General features: G+C 36.0%; 1 protein-coding gene across 2 annotated transcripts in view; it reads right to left on the reverse strand.

Annotated features, from left to right (window-relative positions):
• Positions 1-34: 34 nt before the first annotated feature.
• Positions 35-26,951, reverse strand: part of LOC5573597 (NGFI-A-binding protein homolog) — an 88,597-nt gene continuing 61,680 nt past the window's right edge. The window contains exons 2-7 of one of the 2 annotated variants that reach the window (XM_001654681.2): positions 21,014-21,115; positions 10,825-11,614; positions 10,660-10,753; positions 1,126-1,220; positions 857-929; positions 35-784 (exon numbers count right to left, since the gene is read on the reverse strand). In XM_001654681.2, the coding sequence (XP_001654731.2) occupies positions 563-784; positions 857-929; positions 1,126-1,220; positions 10,660-10,753; positions 10,825-11,614; positions 21,014-21,115 (1,376 nt within the window). In that variant the 3' untranslated portion in view covers positions 35-562. The remainder of the gene's footprint in view (positions 785-856; positions 930-1,125; positions 1,221-10,659; positions 10,754-10,824; positions 11,615-21,013; positions 21,116-26,951) is intronic. The other variant, XM_021849192.1, reaches the window with a different exon arrangement.

Consider the following 26,951-nt stretch of genomic DNA (forward strand, 5'->3'; position numbering starts at 1 on the left):
AATATGCAGTTTTTTTAGGTTTTGAATAACTTGAGCTTTATTATGAATGAATATACACCTTGAGAAATTGATACACAACTTTGTGCAAATGATACTAAATAACTAAACTGTATTACAGCTACGAAATATACACAGGTATGTGTATAAAGCTATGTTTTTTTCAGCAGTAACTATTTACATTAATTAATATAATCAAAAAAGTAAAAGAACTAAAATTGATTTAAATCATTACCTTGTAATAAAGACAGTCTTGATATCGTTTAATATTTTGTTTCAAAAACAAGAACAGAAAAAATTTTGACCTAAAAAGGAAATAAAAACAAATCCTATATAAAAAAAACCAAAAGAAACAGTCTATACGTTGTAGAAATTTAGCGTGTTTGATCACAATTGCCAAAATAAATCTAGATTGAAATTGCCAAACTTTAGTACGGAAATAATTTAGAACTTTTGAAAAGTTACTAGACTAGTACTTAATCCCTCACCAAAGCTATATCCTATTAAACGCCTATCTTTCATTGAAGTTTTGTACAATCCGTTGCCTCATTACTCGGTGCAGTTGTTATAACTCCGGTGACATCGCCTCTCGTTTGATGGTGATGGCCTCGCTCAGCGCCGGACTTAGGGCCAGTGCAGGGTTGGCCACCGCAATTATGTGGCCGCCGGAGGACGATATGACCTGCACTCCCAGTGAGCTGTCGTGCGGTAACAGCGAACGCCCCGCTTGTCTCAGGTTGTCGGAAAACTCGTGCTCGTTCAAATCCCGGTCGATTCCGTTTCCAGTCTGGAAGAAGTGGGATTTTAAAAAGAGGAAAATTTGTAAGAGGCGTCCAACAAGGTTAAGGGCTTCAATTACTTGAACTGGTGACGAACTTGAATTGCTAAAACTAAATCGAGAATCTGTGTCATCAAATTCGGATCGAGTGAATCTGAAATTAGAAAGAAAAGTGCAAGAATTAAAAAACGTTTCCGGTATTCACAGTTTCAGCCACAAATACAGCAACAAATTCGACATCTTCCAGAAGCGGTAAAATTTTTGACTCAATTTTGAGTGGGTCTTTGGAGGTGTCCGGCTCAAAATGTCGGCTCCTCTGGAAGGGTCAACTTTACCACTAACATACTCACGAAAATTTACTTGAATCGGTTAAGTCAAACGGTTTGTCCGCCATGTGCTGGTACAGCGACGCGCTCGAGAGGTCCCTATTGTCATCGGAATTTTCCTGGGAAGAAAAAACAGGGCGGCGGTATGTTAATATCTGAGAGTTGAACAAAGAAATCATACTGTGAACTAATGGACATCAAAAGCATTAAGCATTTACTACAGAGCATCTACCTTATCTATCTAAAACTACTTTGTACAAAATACTGATAAATAACTAAGAATACTTGATATTGCGGAAGCGTGAAGCGGTAAGCGGTACATCTAGCACATGTAGAATTGAAGCCAGGTTTAAAAGGTTTGTTCTGTGAAAACCGTTTGGCTGCGTTGTGCATGTCCGATAGCCGAATTGTGTGAGATTTTGTTTCTGATTTTACAAATAACTTCTGTTGACGTGTTCTATTGTGCTTTGATGGCCGGATTTCAAATTTGATTTTGTTTTATTAGTGTTTGTTCACAAATTTTTAAACATTGTAGCTACGTTGATCAGATAATGGTTTCTATTTGTTGATCCTTTACTGTTTACAGTACATTTTCCCAACCCATTTGAAAACTACGTTAATCGTAAACTTTAATTATATCTGTATTTTTACATTAGTTTTGAAATAAAGCTAATTACAATAATAATTCTATTTTTTTGTAAGTAGTTTTTATTATCAAAAATATAATGGTTAGGATTGGCTTTAGTTGTTTCTGTTGGTGGCAGGGTGTTGAGGAATAAGATGGATGTTTAAAGAGTGCATTTAGCTTGAAATCTGTGTTTGTTTAAGGTGAAGATGCATCGAGGTCAAACCTCAAACTTTCAAGACCACAAATCTATAGAACCAGACAGCGGTTTGAGTTGACAACTTAATCGATTGGTGGTGACCAATCGATCAAATTTTCAGATTGAACGGCTGTTCAGTTCTCTAGATTGGTGCTCTTGAAAATTTGAGTTTTGGCTTCGATGCAGCTTCACCTTAAGTTATAATGTATGTTAAGCGACTCTGTTACCATGATAACTTAAGAAAGAGGACAAGTAACACGGGTGCAATATTACCGGATGGGTAAAAGTTTTTGTTGGTTCAGAACTTTTTTTTTTTCAATTGAATGACAATCAATTTATGTGATCCAGTAAAATAGAGTCTCACAAATTGAGTGTCATTCAATCAAAAAGAAATGTTCTATGGTTATGTAATGCGCTTTACTATTTGTCACTCATTTTCAAATGAGTGACCAATACGAGTCCTTTCGAAAACTAGTGAACCTACTGCAGGAGATGATATTGACTGCCGTTTATGAAAATTTCATCGTATCCTTAGTAAAATAATTTAGTATGGTTTTAGACAAAATGATTTCCTTTTTGAAACTGCTCAAAACATGTTTTGCTGAATATATTCCGAACCTTGACAACTATTTTGTCTAAAATCAATGAATGAAGATATTACTAATCAATGATGCACTAAATACTTTACTTGATCGAACAGCTGTTGTATTGTATTATTATATTGTATTATAGTTTCGTACTCTACAACAATATGTGAAATCAATTTAATATACTTTTCTACGTTAATCAATTGACATACATTAAAGTTCTAGTCTATAACATTACAGTCTATTAATCCTAATATCACTTTTTTTTACTACATTTGACTTACCGTTAAGTCACCAGTCACCGTGCGGGCTCCATTCACCGTGCACATATACAAATTCCTACAGAATATTCATACAATTTTCACAAATTATTCTTTTGTCAGCAATATAAGATAAAGCTGATAAAATGAAGTAGTTTTTGTCACAAAGCATTTTGAAAAACCTTGTTTATGTAGTCAAAATCATATGAATTCTGTTTGATAATGAGATTTTTCAACACTCTTAGTAGAAACGCCAAAAATTACCATTTTTCATTTTAACGTTAGAGTATGAAATTTTTCAAAATTTCAACAAGTTTACCCTGTGGATACTACTAGTTAGATGTATTTCATCGTATGAGCAATGAAATTTTATGCAATTTATATTTTTTCTTGTGTTTCAGTCAAAACCCAAATGCACGGTAAATGGACCCTTTGCAATATGTATGGTTCCCATTACCGTGCATTACTGTAAAAAGCTTAAAATTATTCGGTAATACTAGATTTATTGTTATGTCGTGATTAAAAAACTTCATATTGGGTGTTTGAGTGAATATGAAATGGTTTGGACAATACAGTCCAACCTCCTATAATGATTTTAATAAAAAAATATTTATTTAGTAAATTTTTATACTTTTTATGGTTTTTATTATAAATGAAGATTTTAATGCTCTTAAAAATGAGTGCGCACACTACTAGCAACATAGTTGCTCCATTACCAACGTTTCTTCAAGATACAAAATTAAATCATGACGAAAACTATATGCACGGTGAATGGTGCACTAGTGTGCACGGTAAATGGTGTCATAGAACGGTACGAGGCGACCTTAACATGACATTTTCAAACATATATTTAGAGTATTTTTTGTTATCCAACACTAGTTTTATATTTTTTCCTGAATTATTATATAATTGCACGCTACGTAGTGGTATTCTAGTACGCATCAAATTATTTGGAAAAGTTATACAATTTATTGAAATGCAAATTTTTTTTAAATGCACGGTGAATGGTAGCTTGACGGTACATACTAAATTCCCATGGGGTTTTATTACTCATGTTTGAACCAAAGATCAAGGGCGAAAAATACCCATTAGTTGAAGTTCGAAGAGAATACTCTTAAATGGGTAAGTCGACTTAACTCTTTTAATGAGTTAAGCCACTTGAAAATGGGTACTCTTTTACCCATTAATGGTACTTCCCAGTAAGCGTATAGTGCACCAAACCGAAAAAGAAATAACACCGGCTTTTTATGCTTCCTGTGCGAGGTTTGTGTCTTCGGAGTGCTGGTAAAGTATGAAATTTGGATTCCAAGCTTTTTCACCTTAATCGGCTTTTCTCGAATAACTAAATGGGATGTTATAGGCCTGAGATTAGACTTATAAACTTCAAACAAAACATTTATTTTATCCCATCTGTTCTATTACCCTACCTGATATTTTAGGCATAATCAATTGTTACCTTATGGAAATGGGAACATTTGCAATACAATCTCTGCTACACCTTTATATCTAAAATTAACAATATAACTCTGATTTATGTTTACTAAAATCGATAAAAAAAAATGTATTCATACGCAAACAATGTATACGTTATAGAAAATGATACCTAAGCAACGCATAATATCTGAAAATTGAACATTTGATACTAATTGTATTAATTGTAAATATTGAAAACGCTATTCGTTCAGTCGAACTCCAATACCTTTCTAAAATATACTATAAATACCAAGATAATGATTCTACGGGAATATATTTTGGTCGTGGTGATACTACAATTAAACGCTTGCATGAAAGGGTGATGTATCAAATTTACAACTACACTGAATGAAAAATGAGATACAAAAAACAGTAACCGTCTATTTCGACCTAGTCATTTCTTTAGCCGAGGCGCACTAAAGCACAGTTTTTTTTATGAATTGCTACATTTTAGGAGTATTTCTTGAAATGATATATTTCTCTTGAAACTTATATTTTTCTCTCCAACAGTTGTAATCAATTTGACGCGCCCTTCTTCTAACAAACCATCCCGTTGAAAGCTCGACAAGTACTGCAAAATCCAATGCTCAATCTGTTGGATCATACTGTTGGAAGGAGATTCTCTACTTCCCGCAAGTTTCGCGTAAATGTTTCTGCTTACGGGTCCGCCACCCCCCTTTTGGCCCTTCATACAGCAGTATGTTGAAGTCAGATTGGTAATGAAATTTGTCCTTACTGTTGAGTGGAACCGCAAGCAAAGCAAAACTCAAGCAAGGATGGTGGCTACCTACATACATACATACACTTCTTGAAATGATATCATAACGTCACAGACAAACGCACAGACGTAACGGGGGCAGTAGTGCGCAAATGTCAAACTCGACAAAAGAGTTATGAGCGCTACGAGTGACCCGTTAGCCAACTACCAAATTTTAGAATTGAGTGCTGTTTTCTGTACGATGAAAACAATTCGAGTGTTACGTCGATTTGTTTGTGATAATGTGTTCAGTTTCTAAGGCAATCGAAAGATTCTGGGTTTGAGTTGTGAATATAATTTGTTCTATTTCTGGTATTCGTAGCAATACGCTAAGTATTTGACTGATATGGCAAACAAGTTAAAACAGAGTTTCTTTTAATGAAAATTGTCACCGTTCTGATTGAGCTTTTTTGAAGAAGTTTGTGATATCAAAACAAGAAAAATATTTCAAAACATGCAAAAAGCTGTCTTTTTCAATATCAGCTAGTAATAATAGTAACAAGTTGTGTCAATGATGAATAATGATGGAGTAATCCTTTTGAAATGACACATATGATTAAATTGTGTTACTAAACGTGAATCCCAATATGTAATTTTAGCTCTAAATATTATTAAGTCAGTTCAATTAAGCCCGATTGAAAATCAAATATAGCTGTTCAGTTTCCAGGTAGGGAGAAACTGACTTAAGTTTTTGTGGTGGTAAAGGAAACAATAGAGATTGCATAATGCTTTAGTAAGGCTTACATTCATTTGTCAACGAAATATAATTTGTTATCGTTACGGTCGCTTTTTAACGTTCAAACGAGTGCAATTCACTGTCCATACTCGCATAATAGTCCCATATTCTATGGGCTTTCCTATTTAAAAAGGACTGTTATGTGAGTATGTGCAACTCATGCTATGTTCAAATATTTTATGATATGGCAGCTCTGCTAAACGAATGTATAGGTCAAAGAATAAATTTACTGGTTTTTGTACTTTGATTTACTATCAGTGTAGGTGACAGTGTGATACATCACCTACTTATGAAAAAGTTTAGGTCTAGTATTATCAATAGCAAAAAATATTCCCCTTATAATCTAAACAGGTAGAACTAACAGAGTACTCAACAGTTTTGTTTTCTTCGTTATTCAAGAGACGGCAAGATGCGCTTCTATATGGGAATATCAATGCAAATTTTAGGTTGATTGAAATAAGTTTAAAAAAATCTCCATGCAGTAAATTTAACAAGTCACCCTACTTCTTGCACATTTTCGAAAAATATTAGGCTTAATTAAAATATTATCGACCATTGTACTGCCTCTATTCGCATAACAGTCCCATGTTATATAGGATTTCCTATATACATGGAACAATTATGCGAAGAGGAGCAGTGTATAACGCCTACAAAACAATGATCAACTGTAAATGACAAAGCAGGAAGCCCACTGTACAACGAATTTACAACACAAAGTGCCAATCAACTTATTGTATTAAAATACTCATTTTCGGGTATCTGAACAAACAACAAACACAATTTCGAGAACACAACGTAAACAATTCTGTTTTTAAATTAACTGTATGTAATATTCCCTTTTGTTTTCCCTTTAGTCAAACATATGTTGAAACTACGTATGCTAATGATACAAAATGAACTACTCAAATTATGAGGCTGATAATAACTTTTTTTTATAGAATAATCCTCGGCCACATTACGTCGATCAATACGTCAACAATGTCCTCACAAAATTTTGCTTCGGTTCGATTGCGTTGCGTTTGCGAAGCCATGCACATAATGAAACATACAAACAAAAGTAGGAGAAGTGGTGATAAACTAGAAACCTTAAGGATAATTTTCTTGTTGCTTACAGGAAAACAACAAATTTCTTTGGTTTAAGATGATTATAAAACGAAGCGTTTTTAAAGCAACGACAAGAAATTTGTCATAGCCTGAATTTTCTCAAATTTTTATTAATAACGAAAACTGAATAAGGTGTTTTATCTACAGTATGCAGGTGAAATGAATCGTTTTTGGTGATAAAATGAACATGAACACATCCAATTTAAGTTTTGAGAAGTGTTCATCATACAATTTTCAAAGGTTATAGCTTAAAACGGTAATACATTTCTAATAAAATCGGTTAAAAGTTAATCAAATAATTAATTTGTTTTGTCTGCAATCAGTAAGGTGTTCATTTTAACACCCCTGTTCATTTTACCACCACTTCCCCTACGACTATTCATCCTTGTTGTACGCAATTCTTTGCGTTTTTAGCTACTTTGGTCTACTATAACCCTTATCACACCGCGAAATCTATTGCTTATCGAACTTCCTACATATTTACTTGGTCATCTCCATGAAAATGTGAGCTACCATGCGTATCATTTCCACGGGTTTGAATACCGTAATCCGGGGTAACATTGATCAGTTTTTGGGATATTTCTTAAATTTTTTATTTGAAAATGCAAATGTCGCAAGTTTTATATTTTTAAAACAAGTACTGGCACCCACCGCTAGTGATTATATATTGTATTTTGGTTTTCAAAAGATTTAAGTATGTTTAAATAAATGTTTTAAATGATTTTGCTGAAATCATGCTCACTATACTTAACGAGAAGGATCATACCGATCAATGTTGCCCCGCAGATCAATGTTACCCCGGACTACGGTACCATTGAATCTAATGGAGAACGGATAGTTGCTGACACCGTGCAAACTAAGACACATTTCTTTAAACTTTGATAAACTTGCAAATTTGCGTTGAAACACTATGATATTCGGTAAAGATGGTTAGGTTTCGGGGTTTTGAACCCAAACCCCGACCCGAACCAGGGTCTGACAAGTCGGGTTTGGGATTAAAAAATTACCCCAGTTCTGGTTTGAAAAGTGAAAATTTTGCAGATTCGGATTGGGTCAGGATTTGATAGAAGAATATTTGGGAAAGTAAACATCGCAGTGATTCAAGAAGTTTATCAATGTTAAGAAAAGTATGCGATTGCTAAGGCTGTTAAGGGAGTTGGAACTGATTCGTCGTATGAATTAGAGTTGTAAATGGTCTATGAGCCTCTCACATGCGAGGATTGCTACTTATAGTTAGTTTCTACACCTGTTTCCTTCATTTTACATTGATAGTTTGGGATTCATTTGAGATTTGTGCTTTTTTCAAAACTAAAAATCAGATAGAAAGAGATAACCTTTCATTAATCTGGAGAGCTAAAAATGTTCAGAAGTGAAAATGTGCCAATTGGCACAAATCAAATTGTCAGCGCAGTCGTTTGGTTCTCTAGATTTGGTCTAAATTGTGGTTTTGATTCAATAGGAAGTTCTCAAGTTCTTTGATTTGTTGAAGAACCATATCATTTTAGTTTGGAAATAAGCTCAAATCATAAATGAGTAATTATTTAAAACACTTGCTATTGAGTTCTGTCCTATTTTAAGGTGAAACATGTCTAAAAACAACCATGGCTGTCACAATGGCGGTGTGATTGTGCCCCAATTCACGATTTCAAAGACACTAATCTGCAGAAACAACGAACGTACGAAGTTGATCTTCTTATTTTGAACATTCTGCTAGCGAACAAAGCTTAAATAGAAAATGCACTTTTGTTTAATACTTTTTTTGGTACATTATTGACGCATGGACTTGAACTACCTTAACTTTTAATGTTGTACAAACTACAAACCCGCTTCTATGGTTATTAGGGTGGTTCAAAAATTAGTTTTTGCTCTACGCCATTCATTCAATTCTAGATCAAATTCGCTCATTTGAATGAAAACTAAGACGGTGGCTAGTGTCGTCAGGTCTCGCATCGTGTTATAGGGTGTGGGTTTGATTCCCGCTTCAGCCATTGAAGCTTTCCGTCAAGAATGATTCTCGGCTGTGCCACTGGAACATGATTTTTTTTCTATCTTTATTAACGAGATTTTTAGCCCTGGGCTAGTTCATCTCGGGAGGAGTATGATTGTCCATTGTCTAGTGTTAAGTTACAGTCTGTGCAGCTGAATGGCTGAAGATGGTGCCCGTGCCTGTTTTAACAAGCTCTTCAAAATTTGTATGGGAATTACTATGGAAAATGCAAGCAATTCAATAGTGTTCGGCTAAGTGCTCTTGAGTGTTAGAGCTACGCTGATACTACTAAATACATTCGTATGCTAAAACTTTGCCGAAGACCGTTTCTAAACTGGAAGCCTTAGTAATCAGTCATTAATTTATATCCAACCAGGAATTCTTCAACAGTACTTTTTGCCCATAGTAATTCCCATAGTAAATGAAGGGATTGAACAGTCTCAGTTTTTGTCCAAATAAGCTCAAATATTGGGAGAAATTTATGTAGAATCAAATGAGCGATGTGAAGCATAACTAATGTTTTGAATCACCCTAATACTTATTGCACACCTTAATAGTCAACTTAAATTTCCAGTCCGATCTTTCATCTGATTTCAACATATGTCGGGTGGATGTCTGTGAATTGCTGACGATTGTTGTTATGAAAAAGGGGGCTCATTGTTAAAATGTTCAAGAATGTGAGATAAAATTGAAATGATGAGGCTAGTCTTAGCGATTTTGTCGGCATTTTAATGATATTGCTCCCTAATTTCATTCCCAAACAAGTCATGGAATATGTAGCGTTCTTATAAGGAACTAACTGCAAAACATTTTATCAGTTAATTGATTAAAGGCTCCTCTAAGCCGACGGATATACCTGCTGCACTTTTATGTTATGTTTCTACCAGTACTTTTACATCAACGTGGTAATGCATAGTTTGCATTGCACTGCAACTGAATCATTGCTAATTTGTTCAATAAAAGATCATAATTTGGGCAAAGCTGAAAGAACATATTTTCAATCAGAAAAATACTAAGGATTCCCAGTTGCATACGACACGCTACGAACATTCTTCACTGTAAAACAAACAACTCAACACAGACGGTTGCTATGAGCACGAAATGACGAACGAGTCGAGTTGCTCTTAGTTGCTCAAAAGCAACTCATGATCTAGCTCAAGATCAGTAGGCTGTCGTGCCCCTTGGTTTGTCTATGGATAATCGTCAACATTGATTAGTTTTGACATAAACTAATCCTATTTACTACAGCATGCACAAAAAATGAATGGCTGTTTTCATTCATTCTATTGACTAGTAACAACAAAATACAAATGAAACTACCTAACTACTATCACCTTGTCAAAATATGTTAATAAATAATAAATACCTATGGAATATAAACAAATATCAACGAATAAAAAAATTTTGTAAACAAAATAAATATAAAGTAAATAAATAAAAAGGATACTTAAATGCTCAAAAAAGCCAACTCTATAAGCAAGGATCAACAGTAACAACAACGGAAGAGGAAGCTCTGGTTAATATTCTGCGTCCTAAGCACTAAGCACTAAGCGGGTTCTAAGCGTTTGCTCCGGTTATTAACCAGGGTGGAAGAAGCGTAAGCGGAAGCTCAGAGGCACATATATTGCGTGGTAGGAGGAAGCTGTAACGGAAGAAACATAAGCCGTAATTTTTGCTGCGTGTGTAACCAAAATGTGCGGGAACTGATAAATAGCTAAGATTTACGAATAAAAGCGATCAATTGTACGAATCTATGAGCAGCTAGAAAAGCACTTCAAAATTAGCGTTGGAACTGTTGGAGGGTCACCGCCGCTGAAATAATCTATGTACCTTTCCGAGATCGGAACTGGTATCGCTGGATAAGCGAGCTCGTTTCATCTGCTGCGATGTATCCATCTCTTCGTGTCGACTGGGTTGCGTTTGGCTGTTGAGTATGAAATCAAACATTTAATTGCTCCGTTTGTTGTACAAGTAAAGAAACAAATAGTAAATTACCATAAACCGGTCAGTCGTATACTGGCAGAATGACCGAAACCGCATTCCTTGACGACCTGCCGAGCCAGTGGAAACAGTTCGTCTCGTCGGGTGAGAAGAGCCGGCACGTATTTGCATATCTGGGCGGCAGCTTCGTTCACGCACACCTCGTGTAGAGTCAACGGCTTCTCAGGCCTTCGTTTACAGTCGAAGCGCCCGTAGATAGCGGAATACTTCCGGATCTCTTCCATCCGACGAGGGTCGTGTTCGCTCATGGCGATCACCTGCTCCAGGTCTCGGGTGGTTCGTTTCTTGACATTTTGCTGCCGTGGTTCCAGATGTCGGGGAATCGTTCGGGACAGTCGTTCCGCTGCTTGGATAATCTTTATGACCTGATCTTCGGTAAGGCTGGGCGATAGCTGCAGTGGATTAGCTGTGGTAGATCCGATAGGGCTGACCACGTTGCTACTTATACTGCCTGTTAAGCTAGTGGCTAGTTGCCCAAGAGATGACGGCTGCAGGTTTGTACTCGATGAGGGGTTCGCAATGAAGCTGGAGGTTGGTGCGGATGCTGTTGGGTAACTGCCGACACTGCGTGCTATAGACCCTGGACCGGGGCTATAGGTCAACCTGGATGGGGTGTCCATGCTTGTGAGAGGACTCTGGAAAGCGGAAGGGTTTGTGACCCATTCCTGTAACGCTTTCTGTAACCTTCGCACGTGAAGGGGCTTGGATGCCATTCCAACCAGGGCCATGATTTCGAGAAACTCTTCTTCGCAAGCCTCACATAACTGTTGTAGGTCGTCGCCACCTGAAATAATGAAATCATTAAATTAGATACGTTAATTTATAAATCTTATAAAGGATTTATAACGGTCAATGAAATATCCCAATAAGATACCTAATTGTTTATTGAGATAATATGAAACTTTTTCAGGGAAAATTTCGGGCGCTTGTAAATTCAAGCCACGTTACAGGCTAAAATGCTTTTGGCAATATTTCAGTTAGAGTAGATCTCTAGTAATAAATAGTAGTAGTGCCGAAATATACATGATATGATTTTGAAAATGTTTCTCATAAAGTTTTTAGTTTAATTTGCATCTTCAAATAACATTCGATCTATAAAACATTATTTTGAGTAATCAGTGTCGTGAGTGCGGAAAGAGGCTGTTCCCAATTTGTTCGGATCACCCTCAGATTATTATTTGCTTAGGCTCTTCATATATAATTTATTTGTCAGAGAAAGGCAACTTTGGCAAAGAAAGCTCTCAGTTAATAACTGTGGAAGTATTTATTGAAGACTAAACTGAGAAGCAGGCCCTGTCCCAGTAATGCGACGTAATGCCAAGAAGAAGGAGAAGATATCGTGATAACCCACGACACATGTATGTAACCACATGAAAATCGACAACCAAGCTACTGTTTGGTATTATTACAGTTGGAACATGTTTGCAAAATGTTAACTTAGCAAAAATCACCTTCAAAAGCGTTTAAAATTAAGAAGCATGCATGATAAACACCGTTATACGTCTGTATGAATTGGAATGAAATTATACTCTTGAAAAGATATCGAATATAAAGCTTCAAATGTTATTGCTTTCAATGAAAATTGTTATACTAATACGTTTAACTAATGCATTATTTTTGCTTAACAGATTAACAGACATTATGTTATTTCGTTTAGTATGTTGTGAGTCCCCCACCATCAAACTTAACCGCATTATCAAAAAGTGGTATCTTTAGGGTACTTTGAATGCGGTTCAAAGTACATATGCTCAGAGTTGCTCGCTGTCACTATCAACGTTTCAAATTTGCTGATTTGTACAGGCCGACTGCGATACATTTCGGATCAATCTATATCACTTCAACATCATGCTGTCTACTCCATCACAAGTGCATTGATGGCGATAGACTATGGATATCACTGATGGGTTAAGTTCAGCCTTAAATTAAGCAGTTAAAATGGCAAGTTATCAGTACGATATTTTTGACAGTGTTGCAGATAGAATGAAACTGACCAACAACACTGAAAAACAGTAATAGCATGGATAATTACCACGTGGTCACTCATTCCGCAGTGATTATGATCTAGAGTGCGATGTCGCATCACTGCTGTTGGTTGTCAAATCAAAGTTATATTGATAGCTCGCTAGTGATAGTGATAGTTTTAGACCATCAGCCATCAGCTGATATGATTGATATTAAGCAACTCTGCATATGCTAAACAAAAAATATTCAATACGAGTACAGTGGGCATTCGGTGTAAAATAAAAATAACTGGATTGAAAATGTATGAGCAAATGCACATGCATTTGAGGGTGATGTTTTTTTTAAAGTGTTATGTTATGTTTAATATGAAAGAAAATTCTTTTAATAGATAGTGAAACTACGAGAATATGATGCAAGATCAATAATTTGAATATGCCGACATGTTTAAGGATACATTGAGTGCCATTCAATGTTTCATATAACGTTAAAAAGTATTATAGTAGCCGGCAACACTGCTTTAAAAATGAAGAGAGACTAATAATGACGCATGTACAGCAAGATAGCAACTTGGATTGCTGAGAAACTATAGACTGGGTGTCAGTTCCTTTAATTTGTTTGTAGGGTATTGGTTTATGTTTGATATAACATTGTTTATTTAGCTGGTAGCGCTGCTAATCAAACCATATGAAAAAGAAATTGTGTTTACATGGTTACAGTTCGCTTTAGAACGGATCAACTAACAGTGGCGGGCCTCCAGGTTGGACAAAACCTCAAATACGTCTCAAATCGCTTGATAATGGTAATCTATTAACTATCTTGGATACCTGATATCAAGATTACCAAATTCCATAATGAAATGATCATAATTTTAGGATACTATTTTCTACCCATGAGCTATCATTTAAACTAGATGGTGTAATGAGAGTAGGAAGAAGGAAAACATCTTTTCTTAACAGAATAATGATATGATACTTCTTGGAACTTTACAGTAAGCTTTTCTTGATAACCAACTTATTTTTTTTTTTGAAAAAATATCGAAACTTCATGCAAGTTTAATAAAATGCGTGTATTGGCACACCATGCACCAGAAACTCCTAGAGAATTATTTTCAAAATGTGTATAAAGGTATCTCGAAGACTTGTTTCAGATATTACCACCTAATATATTTCTAGGATTTCTGCAAAAGTTTTCCCACGATATTTTTCAGACAGTTCCCTAAAAACCTAAAAAAAATCCCCGTAGTTATTTCTAATCTATATTCTGTACTCTTTTTTTAAAAGTGTGTGCATTTATTATATGTTTTTTCCAAGAATTGTTAAAGAGTTTTTTACAGAATTTCCTAGGAATGTGTTGGCGGGGTTTACAACGGAACTGTATTTGAATGAATTCTTAATAACTATTCATGCAGTGATAGTTTAAGAGGACTTTTTTAATTTTATAAAATAAATGAAATTTTACAACCAACTCAAACTTTGCTGGGCAGTCAAGTTTACAGTTTTCATAACACATTTGAGCGGGCCAGCGCTCAGAACATAATCGTGTTACAATACAAAACAGTGTATGATTCAAACATCGCTAAATGCATACTCAAGTAGCACGAGAGGCATCTTTCAAAGAAATGCAATCCGAAAATGGTTTCAAAGATGTATCAATAAAAGCATTTGTAACATAGCCAGTACTAGTTTCGTTGCATATTAATATTGAAGGCATATGAAGTTTCATAACTGTTCCAATGAACTTGCCTTTCACTCCATGTTTAACATTTAACTTTATTGAAACGGCGAGATTTGTTGCAAATGTCTTCTCAAAACATCAATGAAGTCATGTTTGTCAAGATGTGTTCAGTAACTTTTCAAACAATTTCTTGCAACTTCTCCCAAAATGACAATTTTAATGTTAAGTATCAAATTACTTGCATTTAAAGCATTAAGTTCATTGTATTCAAGTTACTTTTTATTGCCCATAACTCAAGAAGATTCATACCTGTTATGCGAAAGTTGCACTAAACTACGTTTTTGATAGCTAGCAGTTTGTTTGTTTCAATCTAGTTGCAATATGGTTGAGTTGCACCTTACATACCACGTAACAACGAAAACATGTTTTAGCAACGGTTTGCTTGTTTATATGGTGTTTCTCATATATTGTGCGAAAGTTTTAGCAAAAACTTTAGCTCTCTGGGGCGTGTACATATTTCGCCAGTGATGAACTTGTATTCCGAAGGGTGCAGTAAATTAAAAAGCAACAAAGCAATGTTGTCGCTTATATAGTGCATTGGTGAGGCAGTTTGTCGTTGTTACACTATACGTGAGGTGCAACTCATCTGAAACTGGGATGAATCTTCTTGAGTTGTGGGTACTGAAACGCAGCTTGCATGCAATTGTATGTCATATTTTCAATAATTTTCAACTCAGATTAGTTTCAAGAGATATGAGAAACAAACTGTGTTGCTTGGATATCATTTTCAAATATTTTTAGCATTCAGCATATTTCTTATATTATCTAATATTAAGATTGCCCATATTTATATGGAGCAAAACATTTTTATATGGAGCAAAATCTTAAATTACACCCCTCAAATTTGTTTATTTGGAGCTCTGAAACGACTCCCGGGGTGAGCCGGGCTGAAAAAAAAGCCGTTTTTGGACCACCCTAACCGAAACGTGGACAGCTTTATAGCAAAATAAAAAAAAAATACAGCTCTAATATTTTTGAATATGTGATGAATGATGATACCCCGAGCAAAGCTTGCGATCATATTGAAAACTAATTTTGATGTTGTGATGTCGCCGATTTTGATAACTCAGTTTGGTGTCATTTTGGTATTTTTAACGGTTAAAGTATCAAAACTGAGAGCAGAAAAACTGGTCCCATGAAATCAAATTGAAAACTTTTTTTGCTGTCAGTTTCAGCAAATTGGAGGGCAAATCGAGAACTCACAGAGATGTATAAATTTTTGATTGATATCGAAACGAGCCTGCGACAAAATAAATACTTTATTTTTATATTCACATAATGTTTATACATGTAGCACGAATAAATTTATAATTACATAAAATGAACACATTTACTAATATTTAAAATGATAGCAGAGCGAAAATTAAAAAAATAAAGATATCAAACATTTCAATGATAAATCGATATCAAATTGTGATATCTACTTGATGCTGAAAACATGAACTTGTTTTCTTTTTGATGTTGGACTTTACTCGGGACGGCTCACGAAAGTTGAACAAAATGGGAGCGTTTTTGAAAAATAACTTTTTTTTTTTGTAATGCTGCCAGTTTCATATCGCAGGAAAACTGAAGAAAAATTTATCTTGGCATAACTCATATGTTGTTAAATGGCAAGACTTCCGGATTGTTGTAAAGACATTTTATTCAGAGACTGGAGAGAAAAACTTAAGAAATGGCAACGTAAAAATCTCACTAAAATCGGTGGCAACTTAGGAAAATGTTCAAGGTTTCAAGTGGCCTTCTTATTCGAACAATAGCAAAATTATATTTTTCTCGATAAACCAAACACTTGGATTGAGGTCAAATTTCGCCGAATATTTCTGAACTGCACTTTGGTATAATACCAATAAAGTTTTGGTAATTTTTCCTGATATGTAAATTATTTTCGTTATTTTGTGTTCATTTAAACATTTCTACGATTACAATACTGCCCACCGATTCTAGCACTCTCTGCCGGTCATGTTCGATTGGCTCCGATAGTCCTATCCGCAGGACTGTGAATGGGGTGACCGTAGGATTGTACGACATTTCCCAGAATGACGTTCCCTAGAATGGGACATTTCCCAGAAATCCATTCCCCAGGAAACCATTTCCCAGAATGGGACATTTCCCAGAAAAAATAGCAAGAAATTTTTGGGGTATTAAAATCCAGGTAAATGGTAAATAGTGAACGCATTTAATATTTAATTATTTAATATTGTTTTTTTTTACGACAGGATTTTCGGTTTGTTGCAGTTTTTCATTTATTGACTGGAGAATCTTTAAATCAAAAATTCTAGAAACTAATCAAATACAGGTCGGAAATATAAGTTGAACCGTTCGTACAATTTTTATATATTTTGACGATTTTCTCCTTACAAACTTCAAGCTCGTTCAGCCCCTCTTTAGAGCTGATGGATTCTGCTCAAATGTTTACAGTATTTTATTGTGGCCTGATTAATATGAGCCACCCTAGTGCACACAGATTACGATATTTTGTAGCTATTAAGTTTAGCAATGAAAAGAAATTACCAAAGACAAGAGAAATTTTCTAGTGTCATTTTGTTCTATAAATCTACATAATTACGAAGACAACAAGCTTAGGAAGAACAGCATATGTTCAAAAGAAGGGAGAATATGCTATGAAAGCAGAAAAACAAATTCCATCAATTTATTTTGTACATATGAGCAGTGTTGACCAGACTCATTTCCCCGAAATTCGAATTGTGAAGCCATGAACTGTTATAACTGTGCGTTGTATTCCTGAGATGGAGGGGGAGGTGGTTGGGCTTGAGTGTTGCACATGGGATCCGACAGTTTCGATCTCGGTGGGCCGCAATTCAAGTTTCGGTGAAATGATTCGCACTCACTCACTCACTCATTTCATTTCACCGAAACATGAATTGTGGCTCTCTGGGATCAAAATTGATCGATTTTGTGTGCAGTACTCAAGCTTAACCATTTGCTTTTCTATCTTAGGAAGATAGAGCATGGTTGTAGTAGTTCGTGGCTTCGTAGTTCGGAAAATGTTATTTTCGGGGAAATGAGTCTGAACAACACTGCATATAAGGAATATTACACCATACAAATCACCCTTTGAAAATACAATAAGAAAAAACAGCCAATTTTAAAAGAAGGAAGAATAACTATGAAAACAAAAATCCAGTGGTATGACAATAAAACATAGTTAGACATATGTAAGAGCAGCTTATCTTAAACGGTTGTGCTACTTTTTCCTCGAATGTCGGTTCCCCGGGGAAACGGATCATTCGGAGAGGTGGCATTCCGGGAAATTATATTCAGGGAAACGACAGCAGCCCAATCATTATTGTTAAACAGCATTTTCCTCTTAAGATTTTGGTGGGGTCTGCCGATGAACCACGTAGTCTTTACTTTGAATTTTCAAAACCACCTTCTTTTCCCTTCGTGATCTTTTGCCAGTACAAACGTTTAGAAATTTGTAAGAGCCGTGGTCTTTGACCAAACCATAGATGACCAAGCAATTTATGGACGGCCCGTTAGATGGTTTGTCTGAGACAAGGGAAACAAATACTCGCCGTTTAAGGTGAACATGAATCGAAGCCAAACTTCAAATTTTCAAGAGCACAAATCTGAAGAATCGAACACCCGTTCAAGCTGAAAACCTTATCGATTGATCACTAGCTGATGGTGATTCAGAACAATTTGCAAACTCGAAATGAAGTTTGTTTGTTTATGATTTTCCTTGTAACGGAGTGACTTTCAATCTAGTTTTCATTAAAATAATGTTCTTTGTCTCGATCGCTCCGTATCTCGATGGTCCTTTCGATATAAAAAAATAGCTTTCAAAGAAATGTCTATGACTAGATTGAAATCATCAAATGTTCTGTGAAATTTCTTCCCTCGGACTGCTTTTGTTCTGGAAGTTAACCTTATTCTAGCATAAAATCCTCGAATTTTTTCCATGAAATTTCGGTAAATGATTATTATTGTTGAAAGAAGAAATTCTGAAATGGTTTACCAGATTTTCTTGAGAAATGGTTTCAAGATTTTGGAAAAGTAAAAAATGCATATTAAAACTAATAACGAATAAGTCAAATTAAATGAGTTAAGTTTGCAGAAGTTTTAAGGAATCAGCGGTTTTGTTCAGTTTTCTTATTCAGTGTTTACGGGTGCACACTTAAAAACTATTTGCGAGCTCGGTATTTGTAATTGCTGAGCTCATTCGGCATTCACATAATTTGCTGAGAAATCAGTTGAAAATCATCGTTAACAACGTTTTCACGAAACTCAGTTTTCTGAAATGCCGACATATCGGTTCCCCATTGAGCTTTATCGAGATTCTCAGCATTTTCTTTTACTATCCGCCATATTGATTTCGTTTGTAAACAAGAAAGCTCATCGGTAGTTTGTCTACAGAAAGTTACGAGTTAAAAACGTGAAAACATTGAAAAAAGTTTGGAAATAAGTTTAAAAATGGGAATATTGAAGCAGGTGGATGTAAGGCTGCATGATATCCTCAGTAGGTAAGATCAATGTGCATTTTTCTCTTCAATTACAGTCTTCAAATGCCGCTATTAATTTTCATCTGTCGCAAAGCAATTGTGCACACTAAATTTAGAATACCGTATCTCGGCTAATTTTAACCGAGATCCGCACAGCCCCACAGGGATCTCAGGAAACAAATGCCGAGTATCAGTAAATCGTGCTTCGTTGCTAAGCAACCGGACAGTTCGTTAGCTGAGTCTCGGTTAAAATCGGGAAACCGAGATTCGCACAGCCGAGCTCTTGAAAAAAATCTAAGTGTGTGGACTACGTAGAAGGATTTTCGATGGCATGTCAATTTCAATAACCGTCATGTCTTCAAATTGATATCTAAGTCGGATCCGAGTAAGTTTGTATGAGTTTCAAACGATGAAATAAAATGTTTTCGTTCAATCAAATGAGTCAATTATGGTTTAAAATTATGTAGAATGAAATCTCAAATACGTATGCCCACACTCAAACTTAGTTTAGACTCTCATGATGGGAATAAATCACAAATACATCTAATAAAGTTCTCGGTAACCTCAATTTTATTTGTTTTTAATGTATGCTGATATGTCAGTTTAGCTCATACCGAGATTTTCAGTTAAACGTTCAGAAAAAATGCTTCATCGTAAACCGAGTTTATCAGTTAAAACAATTAAACCGAGATCATTGCCGAGCGGTCGGCTGTGCGGATCTCGGTTTCCTAAAGCCGAGCTTCGGCATAATATTCTAAGTGGGACAGCTTTTGCTTTTGAGTGAGATTTTGAGCAATTCTGAGTAATTCTGTTGCTGTTGCTGTGTACAGCAACCCTAGTAGTAATTCGTATTAAGGTGAAGATGAATCGAAGCCAATCTTCAAATTTTCGAGAGCACATATCTGGATAACCTAACACTTGTTTGAGCTGAAAACATAATCGATTGGTCATCACCAGCTAGTGATCAATCGATTAAGTTTTAAGCTTAAAAGGACATTTGGTACTCCAGACTCGTGCTCTTGAAAATTTGAGGTTTGGCTTCGAATCATCTTCACCTTAAGCAGATTTTTTTTTGTTTGCGTGCAGATGGTAGTTTATAAAATCGAAATTTGCTTCATTGCTTTTTACCTTGGATTTTGTTAACTCAAACGGCTTGAACATAGGGAGCTGGATCCTATTCTTGGCACTTTTGATTCACTTCGGCAGTGTGGTTTTTTGAAAGCTACTGAGCTCATATTTTGCCACAATATGCGTCGTATTGAAGTGCCTCTTGTTGAAAAGTTTCTGACAATTCGTTCGTGAATCATCGCCAAACTTCAATATGGGGGTCTAAAAAGCATTCATCTTGTTATACGTTAAGCTGAAACTTTGTCTCGTTCACTCTGAAATATTGTTACACAGAGAATGTGTTAAAAACCAACTGTTTTCTGTAAGTTAATTTGTGTAATTTTAATACATTTTTCTGTAACAATATTTAATAGTGTTTGTTTTATGGACAAGGTGCGTTTTCTTTGTCTGCATGAGTTTGTTAATTTCGTGGCACTATAATACTGTATGACCATTAGGAACATGGGGCCCAGATAGCCGTAGCGGTAAACGCGCAGCTATTCAGCAAGACCAAGCTGAGGGTCGTGGGTTCGAATCCCACCAGTCGAGGATCTTTTCGGGTTGGAAATTTTCTCGACTTTCCAGGGCATAGAGTATCTTCGTACCTGCCACACGATATACGCATGCAAAAATGGTCATTGGGATAGTAAGCTCTCAGTTAATAACTGTGGAAGTGCTAAGCTGAGAAGCAGGCTTTGTTCCAGTAGGACGTAACGCCAGAAAGAAGAAGAAGAAGACCATTAGCAACTCAGTGACAGTCCCATCTAATACATTTTTCTAATTGAACTAAGCTGGCTGTTGCTGAATTAACAATCCTGAACCTTGCACACTATTATAACTAGAGATTCAACGCCCATGTGCCGCTTGAATTAATAAAAAACTGAAAAGATGCAATCAATTTACGAAACAAATCTTACCCATCTCCAGCAACGTGTCGTAATAATTCAACAGACTAGCTCGTTGCAACACCCGGTACAGTTGAAGCTCGGCTTCGTTGGACGGAGTAGACGTTTCAACCACTGAAAAGAAAAGGAAATAAAACAAGTTTAGCAAAACATTCTAATCATTCTAGTATTGTGTAGAAGCATTTAAAAATAACGGTCGGATTGAGAACCTAGCCGAAAAAATAACCCCTTCGCCAACTGCCGGAAAACATCTCCTTCCAGCTCGCTATTTTTTTTCTTTTCTAATTTATGCCTTTATCATTCATATTTTTTATAAATCATTAATTTCCCCATCAACTTTACGCAGCTCTTCTCGCAAATCGCCTTCTTATTGCGTCAAGAAGTTCAATGAGGAGAAAATGCGTAAAGATTCGGCGCCTAAAACGCGCTGCTCGGAAAGTTGTGAACAAAAGGATGCTGCGAAAAACCGTTACAACCCTAGCCTAACGTTTTCGACAATAATCTTTCTTATGCGTGCGTGGTGGTCCAACTGGTTCATCCCTTCCCGAAGAAAAGCGTAAAAAAAACTCACAGCATCGTCTCCGTCTTCGGTTCCACGGCGGGACAACTGGAAAGGAAAGGAAACAACTCTCGAAACCTAAAAACCAGAAGAGTGGGAAGGGTTTGTCTGCAGAAATCACGACCCACGAAGGGCAAATCACACAACAGAGGCTGAAAACCCGTTGCGGGACGACGTATCCGATTGCTGGAAACGTGCATCTGAGAGGACGAGAAAAAAAAAGCCTGTGGGTCTGAAACCACACCTCCCAGCAGTCGTAACCCTCGTCGTCGTCGATCATCGAAGGGAGAGGGAGAACAATCCTGAGCAGAAGATCTTCGGTTATCACGTGTGGTGGTTCTGCTCGTATGATTGGCGCATATCGATGCGGGCACGAAGGAAGAGCGAATGCAGAAGATATCCCAGGGAGAAAAGAATTGCAAGCCATTGGTAAATTTTGACATTTAAATTTAATAGAAAGACGAATTTTGACATTGTTTTGTTTGAAATCTGTCTCAAAAGGGCATTCAAAAACTGATATTTTTGGACAAAAGAACAATATTATATCTAAATTTGAAATTACAAGAACAAATAAATGACAAAAGAAAAGAATTGTGAAATAAAGCATTACAGATTTGTAAACGAACATTGCAACTCAAACGCAAAAAATAAAAATACGGAAGCCCTATCTACGAACTGTAAAACGTATAGTTTACGAATACATATTTCATAAAGTTTGTGAATCGTGGAATTGTGTTAAGTACACACATTTTGACAGATGAATGAAAATGGCGTGATATGTACGAAATCTTGTTTAAAAAATGGATATTAGAAGAAATAGGGGAAAAGCGCAAATTTTAGACCTACACGAATTCTGTGCCAATTTCAGGATTTGCATACAAAGTAGGCCAACGGGCTTCGTGGCCGTGCGGTTAGCGGCGACAGTCGTTTAGGCGTATTGTGTGTCAAGAAGCGTGGGTTCGATTCGGTCGGTGAAAACTTTTCGTCAAACGGAAAATTCATCACTGGGCTACTAGATATTTCGTGTTGTCCGTTGCTTAATGTTCGTGATTGTTCAGTCTGTGCAGCCTTTGGCTGAAGACGGTGTAAATTGTCTTTCTATCAACATCGTATGAATGGGACGAAAAATAGTGCCGGATCAAGAATTGGTGCTTTCAGTTTGAAGATAGAAAAATAGCAAAATCAGTTATTCTTTGACATGCTAAGCTACCCACAAGAGAGAGAATAATATGACAAACCATATATTAGGTATTGTAAAATTAGGGAGAGGGATGTCAAGAAATAAACATTTGTTTGTTTCAAGAAACAAAAAAATTGATGTTTTCAGTCGTTTCATACAAAACTACAAAGTTTCGTATTATAGATTGTATGATCTCAGAAATAACAAAATGAATAATTCTCAAGACAAAATTTGACATTCACGAGAAAAATGAAAAATTACTGACATATTTTGACATGACAGCACATTTTGCTTTTGTATAGTGAGGTGGGGCAAAAGTTCGACCTTAGTGAAATAATCAATATTTACAGAAAAAAAACTATACCCGTTCAAAATGAATAAATACCACACTGTGTCAAAATATTTACCCGATTTTTAGTTATAACGATTTTAAAATCGATTGATTAGAAGTGATTGGCTTAAACGAACTTTTGCCCCACAGGTGAGGCGAGAGTTCGAATCTAGTGTGGGGCAAAAGTTCGCTGGCCGAAACACAAAATATCGATACTTTTATGGCATGCATACTTTATACCAGGCACAAATTTATGTTTACAGCAAAATACACACTAATTACAAATTACAAACAAAATATATTGTTTAAGGTGAAGATGCATTGAAGCCGCACTTAAAAATTTCAAGAGCACAAATTCAAAACAAACCATGCAGCCTTTTGCGCTCAAAATTTGATCAATTTCTTTCGCTGGTGGCGACCAATCCAAAAAAATTTCAGCGCGGAGCGATTTTAAAAATTTAGAGTGTGGCTTAATGACCGATTAAACTATAAGTTGTTTATTGTTAATCAATAGCAGTTAAATATGCAATGCACACTATGCTTATATTGTCGTAGCAATAGGCCAATTTGAAATATTTTAGAATGTGTTGGGAATAATAAAATAAAACTTAGGTAACGTTCTGATTCATATTACGAAAAGTTCCGAATTCCGGACACTCTACTTTGTATGGGCAACATTTCACACGAAATGTTTCAATATTAATATGCATTTTCCATAGATATCCATGTAAATTTGTTTCTTCAATGTTTTGGTGATTCAAAATCTTTACACACCATTTAAAAGTCAAAAGTTTTGTAGGCACGATAATTCAGAAGAATCATACTGAATGGTTCATTTAATATGCTTTTTAATGAGTTATGCTTCACAGAGGCCTTAAAAGTCCGTAATATGACTCAAAACGGTCAACAAATTAGTCACGGTAGCTAGCAAATTTTTCTTCTTTTTCTTGGCATTACGTCCCCACTGGGTCAGAGCCTGTTCCTCAGCTTAATGTTCAAATTGGACTTTCACAGTTGTTAACAGAGAGTTTCCTTTGTCGAATTTACCATTTACGCATCATATCGTGTGGCAGGTACGATGATGCTATATGCCCAGGGAAGTCAAGGTAATTTTCATTACGTAAAGATTCTGAACCGACCAGGAATCAAACCCAAATATCTTCAGCATGGCTTTGCGTTGTAGGCACGGTCGTTACCACTTAGCTAAAGTAGGCCCCTTTAGCTAATAGTTTATTTTAAATTAATATTAAAAGGCTTCTCAAAATTGTCGTTTTCAAGGTTTCATAAGAAATTACTTATTTAGGTGGTTGAATACTATTTTAAAATTTCGCATTCATATCTATCGTATGAATTGAAGTTCGAAGTCCACCGCAGAAAGCTCTCAGTTAATAACTGTGGAAGTGCCGAAAAGAACACTAAGATGAGAAGTAGGCTCTGTCGCTATTATTACGTAACACCAGAAAGAAGACGAAGAAAAAGAAAAAGATGACCCATTATTCACTGTAGATATATCTTCTACTCCGTGAATAAATTTTCAATGGTTATATGTATGCCTAAAATGACATGAAACTTACCAGAGTATATGCAAAATACTGAAAAATATCATAATAAGTTGTCCTAATATGAATTACTCAAGAGCATAATCATCTAGTATTGCAAACAGCGAAAGACACCGTTCTTTTAGCAGGGCAATAATGATGAACACACGGTAGTTTCCATTGCCACATGCTATAAAGCTAAATTTTATTGTTAAAATACTTTAGTATAAACATAAAAATAGGACATTACTTACAGCTTCGGTGTTTTCTAAGAACAAACTTGGTTCTCCTGCTGTTGTTTATAATCAACAACAACGACAGAGCAAAGCCGAAAACACCAAAGTTTGACATACATATAATTGCACGTAGTCCGACAGCGTTCAGGGGTTCGCATAACCATTCTCACGTAACACTCCCCCCCCCCCCGTAACACTTCGAGGCAGGAACGCGCTGAAGTTTTTCCATTTTTCATCGCTAGGATCAGATGAACTCAAGTGAGAATGTATGGTTGATGCTTAGATGAGCGGACGAATTCATACACTCGAAGTTAATTCTGCCACTTGAACCTTTGGGACGTGCATTAGCGCCAGTTCACTTATGACCTTACGATGCAAGTTAGTTAGCATGTAAAACGGTATGTTACAACTGGCATTGCGTTGTCCAGTCCAAGATATGAGCAGCTATCCAATGTAGTGTGTTGTCCTTTGGCTCTACAGCAACCGATCTCCATCCCATCTGATCGCGAGATGTGGTTAGCCTCGACACATGAGATGAGCAGTCGAAGCTCTTTACAGTATTGCAAACAGCGAAATACACCGTTCTTTTAGCAGGGCAATAATGATGAACACACGGTAGTTTCCATTGCCACATGCTATAAAGCTAAATTTTATTGTTAAAATACTTTAGTATAAACATAAAAATAGGACATTACTTACAGCTTCGGTGTTTTCGTCTAAGAACAAACTTGGTTCTCCTGCTGTTGTTTATAATCAACAACGACAGAGCAAAGCCGAAAACACCGAAGTTTGACATACATATAATTGCACGTAGTCCGACAGCGTTCAGGGGTTCGCATAACCATTCTCCCGTAACAGCTAGGGTAGAAACACCGGTTGTGGCTGGATATTCGAAGAGATATTTAAAACATATATAAAATAACAAGTGACTTGTGTGTAACATTTACGACAAACGGATGCTTCCAACTTGGTTTTTGTCTATTAATTTGTAGATTTGTAGGATATAAGAGATAAAAGACCATAAATTTATAAAAAAGCATGGGGCAGTGTTAACTTTATCTTGTTGAGAAATAAGACCAAAATATTATCTGGCATGTTTATTGATTGATTAACGAATCCATAACAAAATATGAGCTGACAGATGACAAAGAATAAAATTATATAAAAAGTGGACAACCAGCATCTGATCCTAAACTTGAGATCACAGCAAGCCGTGCGCGCAGGCGGCTGCGTTTTGAATTTTGTGTCACGTTTACCTCGTTCCGCGTTTTTCAATTCAGCTGGTGATAATTAGATTCGGCGGATGGTGCTATGCAACGTATAAATGTTCTATGAAAACATGTTTTTCAAAGTTTTTTTTCTTTTCGGTGATTATAGAATGATTTGTGGTAATAAGTATTGTAATTTTTTTTTAGCTTATAGTCAAATTCATTTTGCACAACTCGTTTATGTATCTCTTGTGTGTGTTAACCGTATTGATTTAAAAAATGAATGCGGTTTGTGGATGCTCGTTTGGGGATAAATTATCAACTGTAGTTTTTGTCGATGTTTGCGTGGTGCGTGCAGTTTGATGGGTAGTGCTAAGTTACGGATCAAAGAAGCGTGTCCGTTTATGTTATGTAGTGTTCATTGTTGAAGAATCGACGCAGAGGAGTTTCGAAAAAGGAATTTGATGAGTTTATTCTGATCAGTAGCCCATGATCACAACGCGTAAATATTAAACATTTGTCGGCCAGAACGTCTACCAAATGTATACTATGACACAACCCTTTCCATCAACATTCCACAAGATCCCGTAACACCTATGAAAGGTCATAGAGTTCTCTGCATCCTTCTTATGTAGGTGTACAATTAATCATCCAGCTTTCGCAAGGACGTAGACAGGACAGCTATAGACCATTGGAGGATGCGTCAATCTTGTCTAAGAGTTGAATGGTAGTCCCAGATTTCTGAGGACGGGAAGAAAGCAACCCTCATACAATGATATATGACTGTACCATCCACAAATTTGTACGAAATGCTTAATGCTAATGCTAACCAGCATCTAATCCTTGACTTCACATTCATCCACAGACCGATTCGTTAATCTTTTAGTAAAAATTTTAC

Source organism: Aedes aegypti, chromosome 3, assembly GCF_002204515.2.
Source record: "Aedes aegypti strain LVP_AGWG chromosome 3, AaegL5.0 Primary Assembly, whole genome shotgun sequence".
Lineage (NCBI taxonomy): Eukaryota > Metazoa > Arthropoda > Insecta > Diptera > Culicidae > Aedes > Aedes aegypti.